The sequence below is a fragment of the Carassius auratus genome, chromosome 48, assembly GCF_003368295.1.
Source record: "Carassius auratus strain Wakin chromosome 48, ASM336829v1, whole genome shotgun sequence".
Classification (NCBI taxonomy): domain Eukaryota; kingdom Metazoa; phylum Chordata; class Actinopteri; order Cypriniformes; family Cyprinidae; genus Carassius; species Carassius auratus.
In genome coordinates this window covers 3,966,258-3,986,082 of record NC_039290.1, presented here as the reverse complement: position 1 = coordinate 3,986,082, position 19,825 = coordinate 3,966,258, and the positions used below count along the sequence as shown (strand labels likewise).

The 19,825-nt window shown below is 36.5% G+C and overlaps 1 protein-coding gene and 1 long non-coding RNA gene across 4 annotated transcripts in view; both read left to right on the top strand.

Moving 5' to 3' along the window:
* The window catches only part of LOC113065553 (plexin-A1-like), a 202,874-nt gene extending 193,158 nt beyond the window's left edge, over window positions 1-9,716 (top strand). For 2 of the 3 annotated variants that reach the window (XM_026236888.1, XM_026236887.1), the window contains exons 28-32: window positions 1,654-1,844; window positions 3,426-3,595; window positions 3,697-3,909; window positions 4,025-4,175; window positions 6,161-6,256. In XM_026236888.1, the coding sequence (XP_026092673.1) occupies window positions 1,654-1,844; window positions 3,426-3,595; window positions 3,697-3,909; window positions 4,025-4,175; window positions 6,161-6,256 (821 nt within the window). Of the gene's footprint in view, window positions 1-1,653; window positions 1,845-3,425; window positions 3,596-3,696; window positions 3,910-4,024; window positions 4,176-6,160 lie in introns of all 3 variants that reach the window. The other variant, XM_026236885.1, reaches the window with a different exon arrangement.
* Window positions 9,717-13,228: 3,512 nt separating this feature from the next.
* LOC113065395 (uncharacterized) lies at window positions 13,229-14,830 on the top strand. The gene is made up of 2 exons (XR_003279014.1): window positions 13,229-13,340; window positions 14,743-14,830. It is a non-coding gene; the product is annotated as an uncharacterized LOC113065395 (long non-coding RNA).
* The last annotated feature ends 4,995 nt before the right edge of the window (window positions 14,831-19,825 follow it).

Sequence of the window (19,825 nt, the reverse complement as noted above, 5' to 3'; positions counted from 1 at the left end):
AGAAAAATATAGAAGCTTACATCTGCATATACACAAAGGCAAATATTTGGTCAGCGATTGACCAATGAGGTTTTCTTTGGCTGATATCAGTTTTTTTATAGAAGCAGGGTGACTGATATAATGCTGATGCATACAGGAAATAAAATATTCAACTTTTTCTTTTTTTTTTTTATTTTTATTTGGGGTATGGTAGCTTTTTTTATGGGCTGCATTTATTTGATAAAAAATATTGTGAAACAGTCATATTGTGAGATAATATTTCAATTTAAAAGACTTGTTGTCTATTGCAATATATATTTTTTTTAATTATTTTTTCCCTGTAGTGATGATGAAGCAGATTTTTCAGCATCAGTACTCCTGAAATCATTTTAATAAGCTCATTTAGTGGTCAAGATGCATTTCTTATCATCAGTGCTGAAAACAATGCTTTGTTTTTTTGTTTTTGTTGGAAATCATAATCAATTTTTCAGGATATATTTGATGTAAATTATTTACTTTAAACAATAATCATCTTTAGTAAAATTATAAATGCCACATTATTTACAGTACATGAATGAAAACGAATTTCTAGTTTACATGGACTAGAAACTTGACCGTAGAACACTATGGATGCAATACACACTTGTATTTCATTACGAATCGTGCTCAGACACATTTCGGTGCCTAAACGTCTGCGCTGATGTTCTTGCATTAAATAAGTTTCAGCCATTAGTGTTTATCTCCGTTATCTTGTGGTCTCTGTGTAGCTTAAAAATGCTCATTCCCTGGTTTATTTATTCCTTTATTTATTATTTATTTGCTTCTGTACTATTATGTTTTTCTAAGCCTTGACTTTTTTATGCGGTGTAATATAAAAGCACTGCGAGGAGCCGAATTAAGCTTACAGTGGCTGTTTCTTTCAAGCACGCTGGCCTGCCAGTCTGTGACTGATTAACTAGACTCCAGACGCGGGACTCTATCTTTCACTCCCACTTGCCACTTAAGGATAGAATAAACCTGAGGGAGTTTTTGATGGATTCTGCAGATGCAGTATATTCATTGTAGTTTAGGGCATCCACAGGAAATGATCCTTACCCAGAATGCCTTATCCTTAGACAGATTACTGTGCTTAACCATCCATTAGCCAGAGCTCCGCTCATCTCCGCTCTCATCTTTGATGTGTAACTCCTGGGTATCCAACAGCCGACTGCTCATCAGATAGAAGAGACCGCCAGACCTGATTTACTACCGCCGATGTGACTGTTTTATCCTGTTTAGGTTTTTGGTTTATATTATATTTATGAAGATGTGTGGGTTCAATACTACCAGAGATCTCTGAACCATCCAAATTATGATGAAATAAAAGCAATAAGCCTCGAGAGGCCATGCGTTACAGTGATTTTAATGCTTCACGAGTACCTAAAACACCCTTGACTAAAGTAAAATTACTGTAATGCATGGCCTTTCAGGGTGTATTGCTTTTATGAAATGGCAGCAAAATAAGGAACGTGATAAAAGACATAAATTTTTACTAGATAGTTTGTTGAACTATAACATTAATCAGCATGAACAATTCTTTTGGCAAGTATTGTCATTTCTTGGCCTAGCAAATGTAAAAATGGAGCCATCTGTGTTGTAAAATTTGTTGATGATTGACTCAGTGTTTCTCTTCAGAGAGTATGTTGAGGACGGCCAGCAGCCCAGACAGTCTGCGGTCCAGGACGCCCATGATCACGCCCGATCTAGAGAGCGGGACCAAACTCTGGCACCTCGTCAAAAACCACGACCACGCAGATCAACGCGAGGGCGATCGCGGGAGCAAGATGGTGTCAGAGATCTACCTGACGCGACTGCTGGCCACCAAGGTGAGCTTGCATGAAGTTTTCTCTCTTAAACCTGCGATGAAGATGCATTTTGGTCGATTGGATCACGATGGAGTAGATGAAGGAGACACATTCCCATTAACTTCTGGTGTTTTAATCGGTCTCTTTTGTCCACCTTCCTGATTGGTCAGAAATGGTCAGAAGTGAACAAGCTGAAAACCTTTCAGACTCTCTTTACACCTGTATTTAGCATTGTCCACTTGTGTTTTTGTGATTGACAAAAATGCATCTTAAGATATGCCTAAGAACTGAGATGAACCTTTAGGTTTTGAAAATGTTGCAACGTTTTGCTTTTATCCTAACCAAATGCAATAAGCAATGAAAGACCAGACAGTTTTTTATTTCAGTTTCCTTGTTTTCTTGTATTTCTGTTTACTGCTGTGCTGGGAAAAACTGCCTGCATTGAATCCCATTGGTCCAGAATCCTGCAAATTAAACATCAAATATGTTCTGATTGGCTGTAATTGTAACAGATTCACATTTAGTGTTGACAGAGAAATTGCTTGACTCTTGTCACATCGCACCTGGTTAGGACACAATATCATGTTCCTGCTATCTAATTTCCACTCTTCTGTCTTCCTCCCTCTGTTCTTGTTTCTGTAGCTTATTGCTTTGCCTCCTAATTGTTAGGCTAGGGAAAAAAATGAAATCAGAATATGTTTACAAGTCTCTCGGGTGGTCAATTTTGATACATAATAAAAAACGAGAGATAAATGAAATGCTGGAGCGGAAGAGAACAGCAGGAGACAGGTAATTTGTTGTGGATCGAGTGCTTCATGGTGCGTGGTGACAGAGCACAGAATGAATGCTGGGAAACCTCATGGACTGTGCCTGTCTGTTTCATACACACACACACACACACCAGCATCCTAATCAACACAATCCATATTATCTGAGAGCCACTGCTGTTCTCCCAGTCTCAGAGATGATGAATAAACTGACATCTCCAGTTTGGCTGCTCGAGTCCCTTTAGTGACTTTTGGCCTTTAGTATGTTTTTGCAAATACAGATTTCATGCAAGTAGTCTTATGATCAATAGGATAGGTTTACAGCTGAGAAAGTTCTAGTAGCTTCAAACCGTTAGGTTTTCAGGCTTTTTCTGTCGGTCAAATTTCTGTAATACAGCAGTGTAAGCTTGTGGGTAAAACATATTATAAATGTAATTAATAAAGTGCAACTAACCAGAATATTGTACATAAAATAAAATAAAAATTGTGCTTTTAAAGCAGAAATCAAAAACCTTTCCCATATTTTGTTGATTACATCAACAGTCAAATTCTACTGTTTGCCATGTTAATATTTAATAATAATGGTCACAGTAAACAATTCCAGTATTTAATGTTAAGTAGAATTTATTTTCATTTTGTGTGATAATTTAGGTCATTTTGCTGTTAGGTAGCAACTTCAAGTCAAAAGCGTGATTTTGGGGCAAAACCAGTTTAGAATCACCGATTAAATATTAATGTATATGAAATTAACGTATATGAAAAAAATGACATTTGACAGTCATATATTCATTTAGAGTCACAGGTGAAACATTTCTGTTTTCTTCTTTCTCCACAGGGTACTTTACAGAAATTCGTTGATGATTTGTTTGAGACGATATTCAGCACAGCTCACCGTGGCAGTGCCCTCCCTCTCGCCATCAAATATATGTTTGACTTCCTGGACGAGCAGGCGGACAAACACCAAATCACAGATTCAGATGTTCGGCATACCTGGAAGAGCAACTGGTAAGGAGCGGCACCTCCTAAACATTTCATTCATTGTAAAATTTCTGAAATCAGTAGGACTTTTTTCTTACCATCTACCCATTTCCTTCCCTCGACCTCAGTTTACCATTGAGGTTCTGGGTGAACGTGATCAAGAACCCTCAGTTTGTGTTCGACATCCACAAGAACAGCATCACAGATGCGTGTCTCTCCGTTGTGGCCCAAACATTCATGGACTCCTGCTCTACATCTGAACACAAGCTTGGCAAAGATTCCCCCTCAAATAAGCTGCTCTACGCTAAAGATATTCCCAACTACAAGAACTGGGTAGAAAGGTAAGTGGAATGAGATCTCGCTAGGCAGAAAATGCCCTTATTAGTTGTTAATTAGAACCTTCAAAGACTCCAAATCAGCACACTCATCTGGACCTGCTGTTTTGCTGTCCTGCAGGTATTACTCAGACATTGCGCGCATGCCCGCCATCAGTGATCAGGACATGAGCGCTTATCTCGCGGAGCAGTCCAGACTCCACCTGAGCCAGTTTAACAGCATGAGTGCCCTCCACGAGATCTACTCCTACATAACCAAGTACAAAGACGAGGTAAGAGAAAGAAAGGTAGAATATTTTGGGTTAATATTTGCACATGGTTTAAACAATGCAGTTAATGGTCATAATAAACCATTTGAATATTTAATGTTAAGGACAATTCATTTTAGTATGTTAAATGTAGGTTATTTTTGTGTTGGGTAGCAACTTTGTTGACATTTTGGTCTTTAGGCAAAACCAGTTGAACCATATATATAATTTTTTTTTGTTGTTGTTGTAAATAATGTGCCATAAGTAACAAACATTTCAAACACATTGTCACATGACCACACTGTTGCATGGCTAATTCATCAAGTTGCATCTGGTTATCTCAGGAATTAAATAAAACATTTGCATGAAACTTAAATCAAACACAGAGTCAAGAAATATATGTTTGAGCAACATTAGAAGGTCAACGAAGAAATACAAGGTTAAGTTGAGCAAGTTGCATCATGGGATACTCAATCTCATACATTGTGGTCTGGTTGCACACTTAACTATTCAGCAAATAGGTAGTAGCTGCTTCATGCATACAGATAATTATTTTGCTATAAATAATGCATTCCACTTTTTTGAAAAATTGTGTGTAGAATGCTATTCTGAAGATGTTTCATAGAAGAAACATGAAAGAAAGAGAAAAATATGGTGGCTACTCTGACTAGTACATCAGATTTCGACCAAAGCAGGCCGGAATAGGCTGTTAAAATGGCCAAATCTGAAATCTAACACATTTAATACATAGCCATTCAGATTCAGTATTATCCATGTAGCCCTTCACACATAACGCCATCTGACAGCACACACGAGATCATGTGTCAGAATCAGTGACTCATTCCAGCCAGGCTGGATAAATGGAGAGATAATGAGCCGCCGAAGGAAACCATTTAGTTCTACCTCACACAGAAATGAGGGTGTGTGTGTGTGTGTGTTTTAGTGAAAGAAAAAGACACAGTGGCTCTCCATAATTATTCCTACATTTGCAACTGTGTTTCTTCACCTATTAAGCAGATATAAAAAGGTGTCCATAGTTAGCACCTACCCTTGTTTCTTTCTAAATTATTTCATTTCCATCTTCCGTTTCTCACCTTCGGGAGAGTTTAGTCTAACACAACTCATCAAACCTCATCTCGGCTCTCTATGAAACCGCTCTCCCTCTCCCTGTCTGACATTAATACACTGCAGCTGGTTGCGTTTTAAACAGCCGTTTATGTTCATTAGTCTTTATTATCCAGATGCACACGTGTCCACATGAATCCCCTCGCTGAACCTGCGTGAAAACAGGAGGGAAATTAGCAGTCCATTATCTTACGCTGAGGGAGTTGGAGATTCTTTTCTTTGCTGTTTCCTTTACATTTAGACACTTGCTTTTGGTTAAACCAAACAGATGGGTATTAGCATCACACGCTGTTTCGCAAACAAGTTCTGAGCGGCACGTGCATTTCCGTCAGCAGACAGACACATACCCAAAGGAAATGATGAAGTCAAGTGGTTAAAGATCTTGACTGGTAGAATGTTGTAGGTTTGAGGCCCAACTCAAATCAGTATAATTATTGTGAACCATTAAATTTAAAATCACTCTACCTCTGAAACGACTTTTCTTGTCAGCTGACATCATCAAGCCCTTCTATTTTTAGCCCCTCCCCCAGCGATTTTTCATAAAATTGCATAAAATCAAGTTTTAATGGGTTACAAACACTTTAAAGATGACTTTAAAGTCTCCTAAGTAGTTTATAATGGGTGTTGTAGTGACTTTGGTGTGATTTTTGTATGTATTTGTATCTTTCATTGTATGTTTTCTACATCCTGACCGACAAAGGAAACATCTTTAAGCACCTGTGCAATAAAATAGAGGAAAATCTAATAATTGTGTAATTAAGGCTTTGTGTATTTTATCATTTCCATGCTGAGATTATTGTGGGAAATGTAACTTATTCACGCAAGTCTGTTGCCTCAGAAACCAACTAAATAACTCAAATCTGAGGTCATTTCCTTCTCTACAGATCCTGTCCGCACTACAGAAGGACGAGTTAGCTCGGCGACAGAGACTGCGCAGTAAACTGGAACAGGTTATCGATACCATGGCTCTGGCAAGCTGAGGACCCCCTCCCCATCTCTCCACCCACCCACCTCCTGACCCATGCCCCCATGCCCCCATGCCTCCCCCACAGTCATACACATGCACGCACACATACACACACACAAACACTAAGCTAATGGACTGCAAGGACAGAAGCAGTACACTGGAGACCCCTCAGCCCAGGGTGGAAATCTTTTCATCACTTCCTTTGAACTCAACATGCAGCAGAATGTCTCCTCGGATGCCACGTCCAACCAAAAGGACTTCGTTTTTTGGATTTTTATCATTTTGGAGTGTGTGTTGAGCCGCGTTTGTCTGCTTTTACTCACCAAGGATGTCTTGTATTATGAGCCAGAAGACATTAAAGCCCATGAAGGATAAAAGCGGTGCCCCCCCCCCCCCACACACACACACAAATGGAATTTTTTTTAAGCGCTTAATTTATCATCTTTTTTTTTAATTTTCTTTGGGTTGATTGAGCAACTCACTCACTCCTGTTTCCTGCCACTTGTGTTACTGCTGAATTTGCACAATTTACAGGAACTACAACAAATGAAAATGATATAAATATATATATAAATGTGTATAGATATATATATACAACTGCATTTTTATACAAAAAGTGAAAAGATGCGTACAAAGTTTTCCATTTTAACATAGAAAAGAACAAGATGAATTTGATATGTGAAACAGACTGAATTATGAAAAAAAATATCAAAAAAATGTCCTGTGCCATGTTTTATTTGAATGTTGTTTTGTGCAAAAAAAAGATTTTCTTTAGATAAAATGTGCTATGATTTAAATGTTGACAACCCTAGTGACTGAAGAACTGAGAGTGGGAAAAAAATGTGCAAAAAAGAACAAACTCAGACAAATGTGTTCCCCTGTGGTACCTAGTGTTTTGGAGGGAAATTGTCCTCACAAAAAACAAGAATCATTATTTAGTTGGTGGATGAATCTGTGTACTTAGTTTGTACTTTTTTTTTTCAACCTTTATTGCAATTTGGTTTCAGTCTGAAAGCCACTTGAGGACAATATTCTTTGCTATTCCACGCAAAAACTCGTTTTCATCTCGTGTTCATTTCTCATATTCAGATGTGAGCACTCTCAGTCATTTTTGCACAAATCAGTCCAGAATGAAGGAAAACTTGAGATTGAAGAACCACCGAATGTGTTCCGTTACTGATGATGTCACAATCTGGCATTCGGAGAAGGTTCAGTGACATCACAGTAAATGTAGCAAATGTTAATTCCATGCAGTTCCACTTTTCTTTTAGCTGCCTACATTTTTTTAAAAGCTTAAACAAGCTTAAAAGTGTGGCACACAGAAAGTGTTTTTAAGCTAAATAATTGTACGTGAATGCTACCCATTCATGAAATCTTGTAGTTAAGCTAAGTTGATTTGAATTAATCTCAGAAAGGCATTAACTGATAGATTCACGTTCTTAAAACACCCATCATATCAGCAGTAGATGCTTTTTTTGGAAGTAGAATCTTTTTATGGAGTATTTTTTATTTATTTTTTGTTTAATTTTCATAAGCTACTTGACTTCCTTATGCCATTTTTATTCAAAGTTTTTGCTCTTGTTCTTTATCGTTCCTCTTGATATTCAACTCATTTCCATCAAGATTGGTGATTTGCAGTATTACAAATACAAAAGTGCAGTGATTTTTAAACCGTTTCAGGACTATCAAGCGGATGAAGTCGAGCTCTGTTTTACTTTTCTTTGCCATATTGGTTGTTTTGGATTTTTTCTTTATCTTTTGTTGGTAACTGCGAGGATATTTATTGTAGTGACTCGCTTTCATGTGCTGCAGCAGTTCTCTTAAAGTCAGTCATGTTCAAACAAGAGAAAGCCTCTCCTCCTTTGGCTTTCCGCTGAGATTAAAGGAGAAGTAGACTTTCTGAGATGCGATAGAAACATCTTTGAAAGATTTAGGTCAGAAACCCAGTGAGAGAAAGAGCGAGGCGCACCAACCGAATATTTGACGGGTTTTCGCTCGTGTTACCTCAGCCATACATCAGGGTTGATTCCAGCTGGGAAAGTAATAATGAATCACTCTTTACACATTTATTTATTTTGGGATTGCGGTTTACATTATTGATTTTATGCCATTGCGATTTCTGCTAATCAACCGGGAGCAGGTCTTCCACGGTAAAGACAATCTCCCTTTAGACTCAAGATGTTCACCTGTAAGGAACTGCCTTCGTTTTCAGTCTTCCCACAGATGTCTACTGAAAACGAATTAGATCGATGTTGGATTTGCTTGTTTTTGTTTAACTCTCATAAACTCGTTCCCGTCATTCTTAGAGCAAACTCAAGCTACGTTGAAGGAGTCATCAATGAAGTACTGTAGATGGACTTTCTTGAAGTAAACACACAGGACACACTACTGTTGGACGTGTATGTCTTAATTTTAACAGTAAAAGGATAGGGCTGGATGTTTAGCGTTTAGCATTGCAGGTGACACAATTGGCCTTCATTATGTTAGTATGTTATGTTTATTTTCAGTAGATGAGTTTCTGCATGCTTCGAAATTACAAATTGATTTGAGAATATAAGCATTGCTGTTCTACTTTCATTCCAAAGGCTGATAATGGTCATTCTACATATCATAATGTACGGTCAAACTTTTTTTTTTATCTCGATGTGCTTTGCTTTGTGCTATGTTAGCGGGACTTTGGTGATGGTGATTGTAAAGCAGCTGGTTGCATTGTAATGTCTCAGGACATGTTTCACTTCGATGTTGTCTTTGCCTTTGTTTTCATTCAATTTTTTTTTTTTTTTTTTTTGATGAGTGCTAGCTTTTGTTTTCAATGTTTTTTAGATGTTGAGTTGTGGAACATGTGGAACTCTTCAGAGATATTCAAACATTTTCAAAGATTTCGCTGTGTAAAGTATTTGAGTGATGCTTCTCATTTTATGACACTTGTTTTGAGAACTACTTTGAGTACAGGAACAAAACAAACAAAAAAAAGTTAGTAGCCGAACAAAAGGTGTTTCAGACACACAGAGCTTTCATTTCGCACAGAGTGCCTTGTCAACTCCTCTCTCATTCTTCTCCGCTTCCTCCGACCCTTCCATTACCCACAATCCATCTCTTTCCATACACCTCTTTATCGCTGTCTGGCCATGCCCTCTTTCTTCCTCTCCTCCTCAGTCCAAAAGACCAATCCGGGTTTTGATTTCCACTAATGGTGTTTCCAGATTGAAGAAAAAAATCCTTTTTTGGAAGGATTGATTCATTTAAGCGAAGGAACAAAATGTGCGCATGTAGATTTCAAAAAACAAAAACTGAAGAATTTTAATACTTTATTAATTCTGATACCTTTTAAAGAGTTTCAGACTTGAATCAACTGTGACAGGTTGGCTGTTAAATGCTCATTGTGTAAATATTGTGCTCTTTCCTATTTTGCAAATTTATTATGTGTAAATAAACACATGCATCAAGGAGAGATTAAACATTTTTTGCTAAAATTGCTTGTCACCGGTCTTCTTATTTTTCAGTTATCATTTCACTATATCATATATAATGTGTCATTTGTGAAATTTGGTGATTTTTTTTTTCTTTCTGTCAAATCTGGTGGCTAAAAAGAACCATTGTCAATTGTATAGAGTCAATTGCATAAAGATCACTTTCCAACCGCTCCGCAACTAATTGTTGGCCAGCGTAGTGAATTCGTGTCACCTCGAACACAAATCAAAATTCATGAAGAGAAATATCTGACTGAAAAAAAAACAAAACAAAACTGGATTTCAATGTAAATTCTACCAACAATAAATATGTGACACTTTAAGGGCTCAGGCATGAGTTCACAGTTCACCTATTATAGTTCCTAAGACACCATTTGAATAAGGCAATCCCAGAATGCATTGTGATGACCTGGAAATTTTTTTTTACCAAGATGATGTGTTGAAGACTGATGATTGATGTTGATATGATGATTATAAATACATTCAATACTGAAATATATACACACACATACAGTACAATCAAACACCTTACATAAAAACACAAATAGCAATTAAAAGTGATCAAATCTTCAATGTTAAACAAGGACAGGAATGGGACACATCCCATTTCAATTGTTTCAGATGTTGTATTAGAAGCCAGCTGCCTATAGTGATCCAACTAGGCTTTGAAAGGCTAGTGAACGGTATGTGCAAATGTTTATCTGATGGCGTCCTGATATTTGAGTCCCAGTAATGATGGAGGACATGAGATTTGGCTCTTTATTCAGCTCAGTGAGCCCCGCCAGATGAAACTGCCCCCATTAGTTTGGAGCATATAATCGCTCAGACTAATTCAATTAAAACTCTTTTTGAAGGAAAGCTCAAATTGCCCTATGATTGCGAGCCCACCGAGTCTTTAAATGATTCTGTCAGACTCAAATGTGCGTGTACCAGTAAAGCTGTGATTTATGGCTGCCTGGCAGTGGATGTGATTTTCTTTCCTCTAAGCAGTTACAGTCAATGATGTCCGCCGCGAACGGCGAGAGCAATTAAAGCTCCATTCCCCTTTTGTTGCTAGAAAAGCGTTTGGAGCGACACAATGATGCTCTGATTCTCTCACTGAATAGTTTTACATGCGTCACTTCTTACCAGGCACCTTTTCAAGAAGTGTTCATTTGCACGCATGAGTGGTTCTATGACTGCTTTCCCTTTAGATTTCTAAGCCCTGATGTTTTCATTTTTTTTTTTATTAAAGGGATCATATGATGAGATTTCATGTTTTCCTTTGTCTTTGGACTGGTAAAACCTGAACCTGAAGATCCGTAAAGTCGCAAAGATTAAAGTCTCAAACACCTTCTTAAATGGGTAGTTTAAACAAGCCCCCACATGTCTCCATCACTGTCTGGGAAGATTTGCATAATACCACCCAAATATACGCGCAAAGAAAGAAGGCATTACTTTTATTCTCACTGTAGTATTGATGTTGTCGCTGCCATATCCTGGAAACGCTGTGTGTCATTGTGAAAGTGAAACGACTTTGTTTGGCCTTCCAAAAGAGGACACAACTAGAAATCACTAGAAATCTCACTTCGACCTCGGTGTATTAATCAACATCATCACTTCTGAACCCCCTCCCCCAACTTCTGTCAATACAACCAACTTGAGGAGTTTTTAGGAGTGATAATATTAATGCGCCGAGGTGAAGTACTGCAAAGTGCTCTTCCGCCATACAATATAGTTATCTTTTTTTATCCACTTAGAAAATCGCCACATTTTATATTGTCACTTACTCGTGTACCGTCTTTAAATAGGGAAAACATGGAAGTGTTTGGTGGCTTCTGAATTCATCCCTGTTTGGATCCAAAGGAATGAATGGTGCCAAGCTAAACACTTGCATAGTGGCGCTACAGCGATTGAGTGTACGCACTGAGATGGGAGAGGTATGTATCAACTTGTCTTAGTTGAGGGAAGAACATAGTGGAATATAGAAAAATGGTGGCACTTTCCTTCAACATAACTGTTTTCCAATTGAATATATTTTAAAATAGAATTTATTCCTGTGAAACAAGTATTTTCAAACATAAAATTGTATTACATTTTTATGACATAACTGAATTCAAATTTTGATTTTAAAGAATCAAATCTATTCCCGATGTATAAGGGGTCCCCGAGTCGTAATGAAAACAAGTCCACAAATCAAATGTGTCAAAATACCCATACCAGATGGATTCCTTAGGCCTTGCAGTGTAAATGCAGCATAAATAAAGAGGTTCTTTTAATTTGCCGTGTCTCAACAGGAACAGATGTCATCATTAAAGACTTCTGCTCATTGTTTCCCTGGAACACAAACTGGGAGGACTGGGAGAGCGATGAACAACAGCTGTGAATGGAGGTAGAGTCTGTAGCTCCTCTTTCAGATTTGGCGCCTGCTTTCCAAAAACATTTCTTCAGGTGTCTTCAAGCTGGCTTAAATTAACTGTGAGGAGTTTTGTAATTTATTTTCACATTCTGTTTTAGTTAACCATGAAGTGCCGAACAGACACTTGTCATTTGACGATTAGTTGTCGTTTAGGAAAAATTATTAAATGGTTCCGTTCCTTTAGGATCTGGCCATGCTTAATGTCTTTGTAATCATTCTCTTGGATTAATCTCATTAGAATGTGGCAAGGTCATGCTTCATCCCAGAAAATAAATAAATATTTTATTTATTTATTAATTTATTCGTGTGAGGAAAAAAAAAAAAAACCTCTCATTAGATCCATCGTGATTGTTGGACACTTTTTTTATACCATTTTTTGTGGAAAATATTCAGTTATACACTAAGAAATTAAATGACAATATCATATTTTTATGTTGCAGTAAATACCATTTCAAACCAGAATAGTCCGAAATCCGAATATATATTTTGTGTGTTTTTACATTTTAATTATATAACTATTATATTACTATTTAATATAGCATAAATATTGCAAAATTTATACTGAATATGCTTTTTGATTGTAATTCAATTTTAATGACAATAAAATGATTTTAATACAACACAACATATTCACAACAATGAAGACTGCCAAAATATATTAAATTATAGATACTTGTAAATAATTTAATAAAATATGTTTTCATATAACAAATAAGATTCTTAAGGGAAAATGTGTTTGATTATGATGAATATATATATATATATATATATATATATATATATATATATATATAAAACAATAAAAATGTTAATGCTAGCTAAATGTTTTCTGTAAAAAAAAAAGTATATAATTCATCATAACACAAATTAGCTTTTTTTTGTTCTTTTTGTGCTAGTTTTGTGAGATTCACCCATTTACTGATATTTCACACTCTTCGCCAGCCCAACTAATCTACCTTCCATCATATTCCCCCCATATTTTTCTCAATCCTTCTTCTGGATCTTTTTTCCCCCTCTTTTAAGCGTCTCTCCTCTGCTCAGGGCCTCCCGCTGACAGACAGGTTCTTGAATGGCTGATGGTCAGAATAAAGAGACACAGATGTGGACAATTATCTTCCCGCTCACTCATGCGCACCGCACGCGCCCCTCGCCCCGGCTCTCAGCGGGTCTCTGAGGCTGATGATGAAGCTTTGGGATTGCCCCTTGGAAATGATCACACCTGCGTGGAGGTAATAAGATGGCGCTTTGCTGAGAGCCGTTTTGATTACTGAGCTCCGAGACGTGGGGTGTGATTGGCAGTGGAATGTAGACAGTATGATTAGGGAGGATGGATCTTGGCTGTTATTTCTCATGGAGCAAAGGTGTTGAGCGTGTAGACGTTGTAAATATGTCGAAGCATCAGTTTTAGTTGAGTCAGTGGATGATGAGGCAATGTTGGTGCATGCCATCTGTATTTGTTAGTGATGAGTTTTGTTGAAAAAAATCTCCAAAAACATTGAATGAGATCATCTTTAACGAATAAACAGTTTAAGATAAGATTAGCCAGAAAGCCTATCATAGCCTATTTGATAAAGCCATAATTGTTTCTTTTTATTATAAGTGATGAAATTAGTTTAAAGAAACCATGACATACTAGCATTCAGAGGTTTTGTGAAGATTTTTTTAAAGATTTTTTAAAATAACATACTTTTATTTAACAATGATACCAGGAAAAAAGCATCATGGTGTCCACAACCGTTTTCAACATTGATAATGTATGGTGCCCGTAAGGTGGCTTGTTCGGTTTACTTAGTTTTGTCATGGCCACTAAATAATTACTTGTGGGAACATGATAATATGTGGAGGCCATGAGATATCAATTTGTGGGAACGTCATATTATCTCGTGGCCATGACTTCTTATGTTGAGGGAATGACATGTTTTTCTCGTGGCCACGAGTTAAATGCGTAAACAAACCTGTGTGACCATAGCAACCCGGGATTATCAGAGATGGATTCATTCATTCATAAAGTAATACATTCATTAAGTAGGCTAAACCGAACAAGTCACCTTACAGGCACCGTAATAATGTTTACTTTGTCTTCTTGCTTGTTTTAAGAATAATTATCATTAATGTTGATAGATTTAGGCAGTCTTTTGTAATCTTTTACATCATCCTTAAACATCCTGGCATATGTAAAGCACTTTAGACAAACAGTGAACATTTTCGGTGACATCATTTGGCTTTGCACCCATTCATAAATATTCTCTCACCAATGGCTCTGTTTTCAGCACCATCTCAGCATAAATGTTAAGGTAATCCTTTTAAACACTTAAATATCATCCTCTCGATAGTAGTTTTATGTTCCAGACTCACTCAAACAAAGACTTTTAATTATTTAGCTGAGACATAAATTTAGTTACGCCTTCAGAAAAACTGACACCTAAAATAAGGTCACGTAAAACCAATTAGTTTGAAAAGTTTTTATATACGTGGCTCCCATGACTTTAAATCTCAATATGTAACTAACAAAAGAGTGGCGATGATGCAAATAAACTGAACTTAATGAGAGCAATGAAGAGGTTGCATGCATTTTGCAATCTTTCAATTTATCAGCGGGGGATTTACATGGTGGTTCTTTATGGTTTGCAGAGATAAGAGAAGCATTGCATTTTGGGATGTGAGCACGCCGAACTGAATCTTTGAAGCAACAGAGAACCTTTCTGCGGATCCAGAGATAGTATGTATGCGTGTGTGTGTGTATGTGTTTGCGGGGAGGGGGGTCTCGGTGCACTCTAAACCCTTCAAAGGATTGATAAAGCAGAGTGATTTAACAGCAGAAACACCGGCCCCTGCGACCACTGGCGTGCCAACATTGATTACAGTTATGATGATTTGATGTGTGGAATTCAAATGTATGTCCTCTCAGCAGTCTGTCCACACAGGTTTAAAGTCAAAGCAATGAAGGCCAATGTTTAGAGGACGTTTCAGCACCACGACCCCCTGCCGACCAACACAAACGTGACATTTACAACAAAAGTTTCATGTCATGTGAGCAATCGCATGTGTTTCTTGTGGGGAATTCAAAGCACACGCTTTTTGTCTTTCATATCAAATGTTCCTCATGTACATACTATGTATTTATTATAGTAATTACTAGTGATCGACCGATATTGATTTTTTATAACCGATACCGATACCGATTATTTGTATGTTTATGTACCCGATAACCGATATGCAGAACCGATATTTATTTACTGTTATACTTCTGTTTCTGACAATTATTACAACACAAATGAGCTGAAAAAAACATTTTATTTATAACAATCACTCCCTCCTTGCATACAAAAAAAAAAAAAAAAAAATTATATTTATACACAAATAAATAGAGGGGTCTGAGTCCAAAAAATTTAAGCGCACTGTAACTAAGTGTCTTTGTTTTAAAATAAAAGCTTTGATGAGGTAAAAAAATAAAAACAGGTAAAAAAATAAAGCACAAAAATGATTCTAACATATTGGTGGGGGCGGGAGGGCTATTTAGGAGTGCATAGCTATATAGTAGTGTAACTTAATACTCCCAGTTAAGCAGAACTAGGTTTTAGTGTAGAAAACAGAGTCTTTCAGCATTCTGCCCTGTAAGCCTGCTTCCTTCAAAAATTGTATGCAGTGGCCGTGCATGAGGCTTCCTGATCATCAACCCAGTCAGGTGCTGAGCAATATGAACAAACTTTTTTTCCCGAGACTATATAAAGTTAAACAGCACTTGTCAGTTGGCATTTTATGATCTAGATTCAATCTAACGTTAGATCATGAAATGCCAACTGACAAAGTGCTGTTTGACTATAATTTAATCAACCGCGATCGCGCATGGAGATAATAAATAATTAATTTCCACAAAGCGGTATATGTAGCCTATATGTGTATTAGCGAAATAATTGTTATGTAGTAAATGATAATATAATCTAGGGTGTTTAAACAAGATAATCTTGTCAAAAGTTTCATTCAGTGGCATTGCTTGAGGCTTCCTGATCATCAACCCAGTCAGGTGCTGAGCAATATGAACTAACTTTTTTCCCCGAGACTATATAAAGTTAAAGAGCACTTGTCAGTTGGCATTTTATGATCTAGATTCAATCTAACGTTAAATCATGAAATGCCAACTGACAAAGTGCTGTTTGACTATAACTTAATCAACCGCGATCGCGCATGGAGATAATAAATAATTAATTTCCAAAAAGCGGTAGGCTATATTTATATGTGTATTAGCGAAATAATTGTTATGTAGTAAATGATAATATAATCTAGGGTGTTTAAACAAGATAATCTTGTCAAAAGTTTCATTCAGTGGCCGTGCTTAAGCCTCCAGATCATCAGTCAGTTGCTAAGCAATATGAATAAACTTTCTCTTCTAGACTAATGGTGAGCAAATACAACAGATAGAGAATTAAATTCAACGCTTTTATTTTCAACATGCACTCATTCATGTCTGTTTTATTTAATTCATGTAAAGATACGTCTTTATTGGGGCAGGACATGATGAATTACACTACGTGACTCAATGAGTTCATCTCAATTGTTTAGAAACAAGCTGCATAAATTAACTATATCAGGAATTTATGTCTAAGATCTCATTTGTGCATGTCTGTTATGTTAAAGTTGATTAATTAAAGCAAACCAAGTAGAACATATATTTACCTGTGCACTGAGTTGTTGTTGACTGATCTCCTCAGACGCCCGGGCTGCAATGGCGGAAATCTCAAAACGGCCACAAGATGGCGCCGTAAATCGGCGAATCCGATATTACAAAACCGATACCCGATTATGGAAAAATGCTTAAATATCGGGAAAAATATCGGTAAACAGATACATCGGTCGATCACTAGTAATTACACTAACTATGTAATAACTAGGTACTAACCCTGAACCTACCCCTAAACCTAACCCTACCCCATGTAGTTACCTTGTGCTACCAGAACTTTCTTAGATAAATACACTGTAAGTACACTATAAGTACATGTAAGTACACGTACTGTAAAATAAAGTTCAACCAGTTTTTTCCTATGTTTTTCTAAATGGGTAAAACAGGTAAAAGGTACCACATAAAGTTTAAAATACAAAATGAAATGAGATTGTGATATTTAAAGTTGCATTTGTGAGAAATAACGTTGCAATTGTAAGATATAGTCTCACTAATAAAATAAATGACTTATGAGAAATAAAGTCGCAATTATGAAAATGTGAAGTCAACTGTGAGATATGAAGTAACAATTACAAAACATTTTGTTACAGTTGTGATAGCTGCGATTCTGAAAAAATGCAGTTGCATTTGTGAGATATAGTGGCAGTTTTTAAAATTTGCAAATATGAAAATAAAAAGGCAATTCTAAAGTATAAAGTCAATTATAAGAAATAAAGTCACAGTTGTGATATATAAAGCTCCAATTGTGAGATATAGTGGCCATTTTTTAAATATGAGAAAGTAGCAATTTTGAAAATATAAAGTTAATTGAAACTGAGACACACCTGGGAATTAATTAACAATCAAGAAGTGACAGAAACTGGGTCACAGGGGAAAAAAACACATACAGATAAGTCCATAGTTCTGACAATTTTGAGTTATAAAGTCCCAATGGTAAAATATGTCAAATAAGTTGGAATAATTGAGAAAGTTGCAGATGGTGATAGCTATAAAGACACATTATGTCACAGTTAAGAGATTGAAGTTGGTTGTGTGAGCCACTGTGTAAAATAGTGCCAATTGTGAGATGTCGTAAAAATACAAACATTTATAATTACCCTAAATAATTACTTATGTTTTACCAAAAGAAAATGGGCTTCCATGCATGTTCCCTATATGATAAAAAATGCACTACATTTCATCATAATCTCTTGTAAGAGTTGAATGAAGTTACACGTCATGCTTCGCAGTTTGGTTTGAGGTTTGTTAATGAAGAAGTCTCAACAGGGTGAGGAGAGCCTCCCCAGTGCTGAACACGGTTCACAAGTGAGAGCTTCAGTGCAGAATATGTGCATTCACTGCAGAGTTTGCTTTAGTAAACTGACATCGCAGCTTTTTATGCATTTTACATGAGGGTTGTTGCCTGTCAAGGCCTTTCTCTCTCTCGCTCGCTCCCTTTCCTAAGCTGTTCCACGGCAACACTTCTCAGACAACAAAATTGAAAGAGGAGAGAAAATGAAAGAACTGCGTCATTGTCTGATCAAATCAACCTTGCATCATGTACCTTTCCAACAGTACCCAGAATTCATCTTGATCTCAGAAAAAAAAGATCTGGCATATGCTGTTTACAAAGGAAATGTCTTTGGAGTGCCTTTTCTGGTTGCACTCTCTTTGTTTTTCTCAAGCACTAAACATATTTACGCTTTAATAATACAAGACGCATTAAAAATGAAAACTCATCATTAAGCGTAGATGTTCAAGAAATAATTTTCTGCACTATTAGACCATTTATCTGCGCTAGTGGTAATGATAAGCAAATAACCGAAGATAGAGCTGTACATTGCAGACCGCAGTGTGACTGAACCTGTTGCAATGCGGTTTGCGTCAGCCCACCCTCAGTGGTCATCATGTTGACGTCTTTATTCTTTCAGCATCTGATCTCAGGTCAGCTCCTGACAGTGGCATTACTTACATCTCATTTCCTCAGCTTCTGCGCTCAGCTGTTCCTGGGTCAGCAGCTCCTGCTGGTGTTAGTAACGTTCCATTTACTCCGTGTGGCTTGACCTGATCTGGGGTCATCCACAGGTGGAGTTGTTCATGTCTCATGGCCGCACTCTGATCTCTGGTCATTGAGTCTGCAGGATCGATTATTGGTGATGAATTCTTGGTGCAATGAGGCAGGGCTGTACATTTGTTTCCACTGCAGCTGCCCTCAGCGACACAAACACCCTAGCAACTGCAAATGAACTGCTTAGTGTCTTAGAAACTATCCAGAAAACATTAGCAGCTGGCTTTCTAACTGTATCTTGTACTGCTAAATAACTGAATAAAGTCCAATTATTTTCAATCAATCAGATCAAAATTTGTACATTTAAAGTGTGCATGCATAACACATGTAAATGTATGTACACAGTATGTACACATCATAAGAATCATAATAACCCATGTATTTATTTATTAATATATACATAATATACAGTACAGACCAAAAGTTTGGAAACATGACTATTTTTAATGTTTTTGAAAGAAGTTTCTTCTGCTCATCAAGCCTGCATTTATTTGATCAAAAATACATAATTTTTTTTAATATTGTGATATATTATTACAATTTAAAATAATTGTTTTTAAATGTATTATACTTTAAATTATCATTTATTTCTGTGATGCAAAGCTGAATTTTTAGGATCATTATCACATGATCCTTTAGAAATTATTCTAATATGATTATTCATTATCAAAGTTGGAAACAGTTCTGCTGCTTAATATTTTTTCAGAACATGTGATACTTTTTTAGGATACTTTGATGAATAAAAAGTAAAAAAAAATAAAAAATACATAAAAAAGAAGCTATGCTTTTAAAAGATAAATATTTTGTAATAACAATATACAATACTGGTCAGTCATTTGGGGAGAGTATTTTTTTTTCTTTTTTTTATAAAATCAATAGTTTTATTCAGCAAGGATGTGTTAAATTGATAAAAAGTGATAGTAAAGAAAATAGATTATTAGAATATATATTATTAAAACAATTTTTTTAAATAAATGCAGTTCTTTTTA